The 10,268-nt window shown below is 49.3% G+C and overlaps 1 protein-coding gene across 1 annotated transcript; it reads left to right on the top strand.

Moving 5' to 3' along the window:
* Positions 1-2,467: 2,467 nt before the first annotated feature.
* LOC128729866 (uncharacterized) lies at positions 2,468-4,085 on the top strand. Its single transcript, XM_053823097.1, has 3 exons — positions 2,468-2,512; positions 2,577-3,818; positions 3,882-4,085. The coding sequence occupies exons 1-3, from the start codon at positions 2,468-2,470 to the stop codon at positions 4,083-4,085; spliced, it is 1,491 nt and encodes a 496-aa protein (XP_053679072.1).
* The last annotated feature ends 6,183 nt before the right edge of the window (positions 4,086-10,268 follow it).

The raw sequence follows: 10,268 nt of genomic DNA, 5'->3' as shown, positions 1-10,268 counted from the left end.
GCAGCAGCAGCAGCAGCACTCGCCCGCTCAACCGGAATCGCTTCAGCGTCAGCACCGTGGCAGCGGAAAAACTCAGCCCGCTCGGTGGCAGGGTTGCCTGGGGTCGTGGAAAATGGAATCAGGAGATGAAATCTGTCCACGCGTACGCCGCAGCTTCAACATGCACAATAAGAGAAAGCAACGGAAGAGAAAAAAACTGGAACGAAACGAACCATCCAGCCCGCCATTTCCCTAGGCTGATCTCTTTTTTTTCTCACTCCCTCACTCTTATTTCCTTTTCGTCCCACACGCCATACAACCTCCCACACACACGAGCCCCCCCTTGGCAGCATAAGGACGCAAACGAACTGCTCTCGCACAAAATCCAATGGCGGAAAGATGATTGACGGATGTAGCGCTTAACATGGTAAAGGTAAAACGTGTTGTTTTCTCCCTGTTTTATCCTCCCTCTACGTCACTTCCACCCCATCCATCCCACCATCTCACCAAGGGAACGTACGGTGCCACCAACAACCTCCGGGCTGTTATCCTGTGGCTTACGATGCCTCCGTCACAAGCTTCGAACGTAGCGTGCTTTTTTGATGTCTCTTGCATGAATTTTCCTCCCTACTCCAACACCGAAGTGGGAGGCACTGGGAGGCACGGAAAATGGTGGCGGCATATCGTTCGGGATAAATCACATAAACAGGCAAACCCCATACGAGGATGAATGTGTGACGCGGTGCTTTGCTCGCTCGATCTGACAGCAATCAGTGCAGACGACGCGCGAACGGTTGGGTTTTACGGGGCTCGCTTGTGGCCTCTCCCTTCGGGCTGCCCTTCCAAACGGGAGTTCCTCCACCTCACCACGCCAGCTTTTCTGCCACCGGTACGGCGAAGGTGCAGCAACCGACGCGATCCGTTCGCGCCGATAACGACACCAAAGCTGCCTCCTCCCGGGAGGAAATGGTGCCAATCGCGAGAGAAAAAGGACACGAACGAGCCTTCAGCAAGCGGGTCCGGGGCCCGGATACATTGTCTTAGATTAGAAAATTCAATCAATCATTCACGGGCGATTCCGAGCGTCTGGTGGCAGCATAAGAGGTGGCCCCGTTTTTGTGTCATGTAGCATAGCGTACCGAAATCGATACGAATCCCCACTGCGCTGCAATTCGATCGTCTCTTCAAAGAAACGCATCGATCAGAGACCGATCCGACTGGCTTGTGTGAACCGTTTTGATCTGTTTAATCAGGTGTGCCGTTTTATTTCTCTCTTACCCAAAACGAAACATTACGTTTCGCAGTAGGATGGATTCTCTCTAGAGCCAAAATAAATCTTCTAGCTCCAATTTCAGTGGCGTCCTATTTGGGTCAAGGAATGCCGTTCTGAGAAGGAAACTAGCGCTCGGTAAACGGTCCTCGCAATCCTCTGGATAGTTTATTCTGCCAGTGACTCAATTTGGCGTCGCTTCGTCAGAAGTGCATCGCTCAGCTCTACCGCCGCGTAACTGACATCAATCTGGAAACAACTTTCGCGCGGTCTCGCTTCACTGCCAGCCTCTTGATAACTGATAAGATTTCAAATCAACATAATGATATTATATTTCTCGCTGCTCGTGCCCCGGAGCGCTCCCAACTAAACGACGACGAGAACGATGCCGGTGTACCAGCGTAGGATGCGAGGAAGAAAAAAAGCATATCCAACGGAAGGTTTCTCATCTAACAACTCGCAAACTACGCTCGTTCATTGACGGTATGAGAGCAGCACGGACGAGACGCGCGTACGAGACTGGGCCACCGTTCGGGAAGACAAACTTTAATAAATTTGTTTATGAAGCAAACAAAATTACTGCCCTGCCTGCTTGCAACCACCCGAGCTTGACGTCTAAGGCTTGAACGGAGCATTGGCGAAGAAAAAGGAATACAGGCACTAGTTTTCGTTTTTCTCTGCTGGAAGCACACCGACAGTACCGTGCATGTAGATGAAATTCAACGATGTGCTCGATGAACGTTTGGGCTTAGGTAGAAAGCCTATTAACCCCTAGCACATCAATCAATGAACTATGTCACAACAGGCGTATAGAAGAGTATGATCATCACTATCTCTGCTGGAAAGAATGCAAACTTATCGATGCTAAGAGGTTAGAAGCAACCATGTCAACTCTTTTCAATATTTTGATTCTATAAAATCGCAATGCCCTACTGCTACGTGAGTGGAATATAACACAACACCTGTGTTTACATGCAATCTTCTTTCCAGATCGAGGTCGAATTCGGAAAGAAAATCAATATTTGCGACCTTCACCGCGCGTTGCAGAATGTGGAATTCGCGACACACGTTGCGAGATAACCTCTTTAAAACACGCTTGCATCCGAAAGAAGTCCAAAATGTGTTCAGTTGGAGGCCAGCTGGAAAACAAACCATGCTGGCACCGATCCGTATTCCCTCACGCTGGAGCCCACGATCAGTATCGATCGGTGTTGCGAGATGCGTTCGCTACGATATTTAGCCGCAGTCATCGTGCTACTGCAGGTAAGCGTTGAAGTCGTATCCTGACCGGTAAAGTGCGCTCTTTGTAAATTTGTTCGCTTTCCAGTGTCATTATGCTAATGGAGATTTTGGGATAGCACCGACCATTTCTGGGGCGGCTAACGTGGATCAGTACGCCCGGCAGATTCGGGATGAAGTGAATGCGATTGTGTTTGGTGACATCATCGTAAACGGGCCGGTGGCGGCGATAAATGAAGCCGCCGCTGCTCTAAAAGCGGTGTTCGAAAAAACGGCAGCCGTTGCACTGCCAATATCTCAGGCTCTAGTCACACTGGCCTTGAACGATGTGGGTCCCGCAGAAACGCTGTTCAGTGATGTCGATACGAAGATCGATGCCATGGCCGCGTTCATCTCGGGAAATGCGCAAACCCTACTCGCAACGGTCCAAACGAAAGTCAGCGTGTACGTTCGTAACGAGCTGAACGACACGTTAGTCACCTTGCAGAAATCACTGACCAAGCTGAAAAACGCTCTAGCTGTACTCCGAAACCAAGTGATCGAGGCTCGCAATAAGGGTGCCACGTCAGCCAACGTTAATACGTACGTAGATTCGTCGGTCGTGGAGCAAGTGTACACGGGAACGCTTGATTTTGCGACGGATTTTCCCGCGATGGCGTACACCGCCTTAGAATCCGCTCGCACCATCAACCAGGCGAATCTTATCTACCAGATCGGTATCAACGCCGCCAACGGAAAAATGCTGACGGAATCTTGGGAAACCGAGATGCTGCAGGACTACAACAAGATCATCAGTTCTCTCCAGCAGCTGCAGGTGCTTGCTGAGAGAACTATTCCCAAGGTGGGCGCACGCGTGGCATTATTTGCCCAAATCTTTAACCCGCTCACGAAACCACTCGGGACGCTGTACGGCGAGATCGGAACCGTGTACGGGAAGGTTACTACGGGCACGAATGACAACGTGCTGAACGCGTACAAAACGCTCGTTACGTCCGCAATCGGCTACATTCAGGACCTGTTGAAGCTGTTTTTCCCTCCCATCGAGCCGGTTATTAAGCTGCTGGCGGAAATTCTGATTCAGCGCGGTCCCTACTCGGACTTTTGCTACGAGAAGTTCTACCCGCATGTGGAGAACTACATATTTTTGGGCGAGCTGACCATACTCAACTGCCTTGACGTCGAGTTTTCCCGCGAGAAGATCCTAATGGAGGCTATTTTTGAGGTGATCTATCAGCTGAACTTCTTCTTAGAAGACACGGAAGGTTATCTGGCGATTTGCTACCGCTTGTCGCTGTTCGACGAGACGCTTGCAAACAACTGTTTGATGGAGGTAAGTCATCTACGTGGACGGAGCATTGACGATCACGTTATAATGTACTTTTCCTCCAAACAGCACACGGATTTCTCTGCGACCATTCCCTGCACTGCAATGAAGGAGTACGCGACACTACTGTTGCTGCTCTGCAAAGAGGTCGACTCGATACGGTACCGGTTGTGGGCCTGCATGTCTCGCGATTCGACCCAATTTTCACGTGATGCTTCAGATCTCCTTATGAGGGTGGATCAGTGTCGAGCCAGCTTATCCTCGCAGGGATAACAACGTTTGCAATAAATCGCGTGCAACTTCATCGGAAAGTTCGAACCCCAAAAGTCAATCGCCATGAATCATGTCCACGAGCTCTGGCGTCCATCCTCCGAGGCAGGTGTTGGCTCTGCTCGGGACAAATAAATGATAAATATCCTTTACAGCACCCTTGCCGTACGCACCAACATTCGAGCCGATCTATCTTCTATCGTAACCACGAGACAAACATAGAAAGAAACCGGTAGGTGTCTCCCAACCGACCCCGATCCGTTGCGTCATCGATTGTATTTATTTTATTGATTCGTTACGAGGATGCGTGTCCTGCGGTCCCATGGCAACGGTCGATTGCTCGACCCGTGCCGTGGCTGCGGTTTTTGTGGGTTTTTCTATGCCGCATCGGTGCGTTTCGGGAGGTTCTCGGATGCTTATTTATTGGCTCCGGCTATTATGCCACCGAACGGGCCCCGTTGGCTTCCTTTTCACTGGAATTGCATCGCATGGCTACGGACAGCTGCACCATGCACCGACGAGAAGGCGGGGCACATGTTCCCAAAATGAATGACCATCGGTCGGACGCCAGGAATAAAAGGGACGCTAGCGTACACTGAAAATTGCAGGCAACCGACGTGAACGATGGCAATGATAAATTGGTCACAGGGCGGACCGGACTGCATCTTAATTTGTACTGCCCCGAACGCTTGCAGCCCACCTTTTTTTTCTCGCAATTCCAGCCTAAGACCGACCGGATTCCAAACGTCCAGATTCCAGCTTCCGGAACGTCCGGAGAGAATGAAGAGAAATTACCGAAGAAAAAATCCTCATTCCAAATTAACGGTAATCAGCACCCGGGGAGTAATTTTAGGGCATGTCCTTGTCCAGCCCCGGGTATTTACTTTTTCCTTTTTTTATTTGCATTCCTCGTGCAAGATGTCGTCAAGAACGGTGGAAGCGAAAACGACAAAAGTCCCCTCAATCGAAGGAAAACTGTATCTGCGCCATTTGCCTAATTTGTGCCTGATTTTACGAATTTCAGACGTTTAGAATTTTTCCGGAGAATTTCCTCCGTTCTGTTTGCGAAATCCAAACTTCACCGGTATTTTCAAGCAATGATTTAAAGCATTTAAACGCATTCCGCACCGTCTAAAGTCGAAATACCGCTGCGCATGGTTCGGAGTTCCTGTTCTGATTCGAATAATTAAAACCTTCGCCAGACACTGCCGAACGAAACCCGTACGATGAATTTATGCGTGATCATTATTTTTCGTAGTTGTTGCCAACATTGCGCTCCTTGCGGCGTACCAGCACTCCACACAGGTTTGCTGGTAACGGGAGCACTTTTTGAGCGTGAGGAAAAAAATAATTTCATATTAACAAATTGAAAAGTTTTCTGCAACCCATAAGGATCGCATTATTCTACAGGACGAAACTTTCACGTGCTCCGATCGACGGACGAGCGTGGCAGGTTTACATGCTACCACTAACTGCAGTGGGAAAAAAGCAACAACTTCCGCGTTAGTTTGCGTGAAAAAAAGTTAGTTTTTGGCGGTAGCTAAATGTGCGAGCGAAAAGTTTTTGAACCCGTACCGAGGGCAAATGAAGTCCGCCGTCAGTTAATCCCCGGCGAAAGGTTCTGGCATCGAAATTAAACATACGCTCGGTGGCTACAGTGCTGTTGCGAAAAAAAATCGTACACACACACACCATAGCTGCCGGTTTTTGGTCCTTTCCTTTCACAGAAATCAGCTGACTCACGCCCCGACGATGCGTTTTAATTGCGAAATGGATTTAATTTCTTTCGCCAGTCTTCCTTGCCCGTGCAGTTCACTGCACCACCCGATTGGCCTATCAAAAGCGAAGGATAAATAAAAAGCTCGTTTTTGTTATGTGATAACATCGGTTCTCGGCGCGCGGAGCAGCACCTCGTTCGCTCCGTTCCCGGTGGTAAAGATGAAAAATTGATCTGACAGCGATGTGCGAATGCAAATAAAATACTCGCGTGGAATGCGTGATGGAAATATCGGCGATGCAAGCCCGGCTTAAATATCGCGTCGCACGTTCCCGCAGGCGCTCCCGGCGAGATGTGGAATCGGCGTAAATTTAAATCACACCAAGCTGTTTACGAGCGACGCTCCTGACAAGGCTCGTTTTGGGACGTATTTTCTTACCGAAACCACAGCTCGGCCGGGGCAAGCTGCCAACATCGGCACGCCGCCGGTTGGACAGCCAGCAGCCGGCACCGAGAGTGTCCTTGTGGATTTTCTTCCACAAAACCCGTGCACCAAAACACGAGCGTACGGGAAAAAGGGGTTGGCTGGAGCCAAATTAAACGTCTGGGATTAAATTAAAAATGAAAGATCTCAGCACAAGCGTGTGCCTTTCGGACGTGCGAGCGAAAGGAAGTGGACGACACGGCGAACGAGTTTTTGGCACCGTCGCAAGCGCGAAACAGAAAACCGAACCGAAAAAGTACCCCCACCATTTTGGGGTGTAAATAAAAACATCATAAACATAAATGAATAAGCATCAAAATTCACACTTTTACACTTGCCACTTGGCGGTGGTGCGAGCATTTATTTTGCCTTATTTGTGCTTCACCGTTTGATTCGATTTCAGCTCGCTATCGCAACCATCTCGGTCGACATCCCCGATCAATCTCTGGCACCGGGGTTTTGGGAACGGAAATTCACCGTCCGTCTGTTTGAATGCATTTCGTTTTTGTTCTTAACGTTAACGAACTCCCCATACAAGACCTCCCCGAGGACGCAAATGAGCCGGCGAAAACGAAAATATGATACAGCAGCCCCCGGCCGGTCAGGACAGTGAAAGGATAAAAGAGCGGCTTCATTCATTATGAATCAAAGTTTATGCCACATGCAGATGGGTTTTTATGAGCTCGAGTAAAACGCAAAAGGGGGAGCAACCCAAAAACGAAACACACAAAAAAAAGACGATGATGCATACTTATTCCCGCCGTGGGCAACCGAAAGTTGACAGCAAGAACGTTCCCGGTGAACTCCACCCCCGGGGGTGCGAGAGATGATCCTGATTAGATTCGGCTACCAAGCGCAAACGCAATTATACCGGCAAACGATATGCAACGAGAGCTGTGCGCCCGGATGGAAATGCAATCAGCGAGGCCTTATTAATTAACCAACAGCTGGCCCCCACGCTGTTCATTACGGCGTTCGGCCAGCGAACGGTTCCAACAAACAAGACGCTGATTTAGGGGCACCTTTCTTTTTGCGTCCTGATGAGCGCAATTCACACTTATGCGCGATCACATTATCTACCATTCGGTAGAAGGTGAACACGTCGTCGAATGTCTGTGAGTTCCCACTCGTCATAATGTGTCTTTTTTATTTATTCTTTCAGGAATGTGATAGCAAAATTAGGGCCAAATAATTATCGTCCATTTGTTGCCGAAATAAAACCAACCGGATGGATGAAAGCAAAGCATTCGTATGATAAAATATTTCGTTTCACGACCTACGTTATCGATCGGGGTGGTTTTTTTTTTGGGCAGGACCATCCTTTTTGTTGGAGCATTGGAGCGGGAAAATCCAGGAATCGACCCGATCCTACCCGACACCAAAAATCGCTCGGGTCAGGAAAATCGACCCGCGAAGTCGTTGAAAGACCCAAAAAAACCCGAAACTCCAACGTCAACTCAACACGCGATTCAGCAACGTCAGCCTAACGATAGATCTAACGAGTGTGTTTCCTTTTTTTTTCCCCAACTCGCCTCGCTCGTTTTCTATCAGATTCCAACGATAACACCACTCGTATGAGCGATTGCGAACGCACGTCAGTTTGTGTAGGTGGTTTTGACCTTCTCAGGTGAATGGGTGGTTCGAGGGACCTAAACCTTCAATCAGCATCGATCGAAAAAGCAGTCGATAGCTAAAGCCACGCTCCGGCACATTGACCCGGATTCGGACATCGAATCCGTACTGGCCTTCAAGTTGTGGGTAAATGAACGGTGCGCATCCTTAGACGTCCTGCTTCAGAAATCAGCAAACCCGTACAAGACCGCCCTTCCGGACGTTGGATTTCCGTGGGGCAGGAGCAGAAGCAATTGGATCGTTTGTATTCGGTTTCACAGGAGAGGGTTTTCCTGGGAATCCTCAATGGACCTGTGATTGTGATTGTCGGGTGGGTCAGTCTGATCCAGCAGAAAAATTCGAAAAAGCTACACCGACGCACGATTAAGCCCTAGACCAACCGGCGTTGGTTTATTATTCGACACCGGTACGTGACCATCGGCGTATTATTTATTTGTTTTATTCTCCCACAAACCTTGCGATACGTGATACTTTTTGTAAATTATTATCTGTTGAATCGCCTGGTTTCGGGCTCACGACGTTTAGCAGATTCCGCAAAAAAAAACCTTTGTCCTTTTGCACCCGACAGGCGTCGCTAACCGGCTGGATCTTAACCCTTCCCTCGATGGGTGTTCTGCATGATTTCGCTAAATTATTCACGAGCTGCGACTCGAGCGCCCCATGTCAAATATGTCATGTCACGCACTTTGGCTCTCCGCCCTGTGGTAGGGAACCCCCAAAAGCGCACCACCTCTAGAGGATGGCTTGGAAAAAGATGCTCCTACGCTGGAGTAGCATATGCCACACGCGCGCGCGAACCACTCGCATATGACGACGACGACGCATTGTTCTATCGGACAGCTGAGATTTATCGCACGCGAAAGCGCACGGGGAGTGACCCGACCCGGCTCTCGTTTGATGGATAGACTTCTTGCATATTTGATGGTCGGAGGGCCACAATCCAAAAACAAAAACCGTACCGTTCTAGGAGGAATTTATGGAAATTCTTCACTTGCTTGCCGTGTGGTTGTCATTTTTCTTCTCCCAAAACGACACACAGCTGGTGCTGAGCCAGGGGCTCCGTGTTTGCGAGTTGTTATTAGTGGAAGAATGTTGTATATTAAATTCCACTCGTGCAAAACGCACCAGAGGACACGGTTGTGTTGCAGTGCGCGCGCAAAGTGAGCGAGATGAATTTTGACATTTATTTGAAATAAAGCACTGCTTCCTTGAAGCCACGTATAAAACCTGCCAAATTTCACCTTTTTTGCATGAAGATGACGGTCGCATCATGTTCACTGATACGCGAACACGAGCGAGTTAAAAAACAATGTGGTGAAATATGTTATATTTTGACGTTCGCGAACCGAAAACACCCTCCCCTGGGTCCATTGAATTGTTCTTCCGCTACGCCTCCGAACAATCCGCACCCATCATAAGTCTTTCGCGAAACCGAAAAAGAGGCAATGCAGTCTAAAAAATCATTTCTTTTCTTTCATTCCGAGTAAGGATGTCAAAACACTACGCGTAGGGGTGCTCGTTTGGGGGCTCCCTGTGGAGCCATCATTTTGCTCGTGAGATCGGTCCACCTTTACGCTCACCCGTGTCCTTCCAACGGACTCTTCCGGGCATATGTGCACGATTTGTGCCACCCGACTGAGTGTTCGAACGCATATTCTGCCCTTCGAAGGCTTCCCAAGCGGTTGTGGCCTTGAGACGGTCGAGGGTCGACCGTTCCGCGCCAACAATGGTCGACGATAAATTTCTCCTCCGCCGTTTGGCAGTTCGCGAGACAAAAAAACCCTGCAAATAAAAGCCGCTAAATCATGAATTTTCAACACTCCTCCCTTATTCGAGGCCACGCATTCGGCGACCGGGCGGGAATTGAAGAAACGCACCTACAAACCTCCCCATTAACCATCGCGCAAGGCCTGTTTCCCGCGTCTAACTGCCCTGGACGCGGGCGCAGTACGGCACGCAAGGCCACCGCAGAACGATTCGATCCGTGCGCCTTCAGTTAAATAATTCACGTGCGCGAGAAGACACTGCCTCGACCGTTTCGGAGAAAAGCGTGAATTGCGTGTCAATCCCACGCACCTCGAGTGCCTTAGGGGGTTTTTGAGCGAGTGAGAGAGAGAGAGAGAGCGAGAGAGAGAGTGTATCTCTCACCTTTCAAAACCCCACCCAATAACAATAATAAAAACAACCAGGAAAATGCTTGCAGGAACGCGCCATCGCACGAGCCCGATGGGACTTTTTAATGTCTAATCAAAAAGCACGCGGCCCCGAAATGCTTCATGCACGCAGGCATTCTCGCTCGCTGACACGAAGGCACGAACGTTACTAAACCAAAAAAAAAGAAAAGAAACCCAGA

This window comes from Anopheles nili, chromosome 2 (assembly GCF_943737925.1).
Source record: "Anopheles nili chromosome 2, idAnoNiliSN_F5_01, whole genome shotgun sequence".
In the NCBI taxonomy this organism is placed as follows: Eukaryota; Metazoa; Arthropoda; class Insecta; order Diptera; family Culicidae; genus Anopheles; species Anopheles nili.
Note: the sequence above shows the minus strand (reverse complement) of the source record. Positions and strands in the feature narration are given on the sequence as shown.

Bases quoted from the DNA above. Each gene is read 5' to 3' on its own strand.
- LOC128729866 (XM_053823097.1), top strand. From the start codon at position 2,468: ATGCGTTCGCTACGATATTTAGCCGCAGTCATCGTGCTACTGCAG. The intron at 2,513-2,576 runs GTAAGCGTTGAA...TTCGCTTTCCAG, and splicing joins CAGTCATCGTGCTACTGCAG to TGTCATTATGCTAATGGAGA. The intron at 3,819-3,881 runs GTAAGTCATCTA...TCCTCCAAACAG, and splicing joins CAAACAACTGTTTGATGGAG to CACACGGATTTCTCTGCGAC.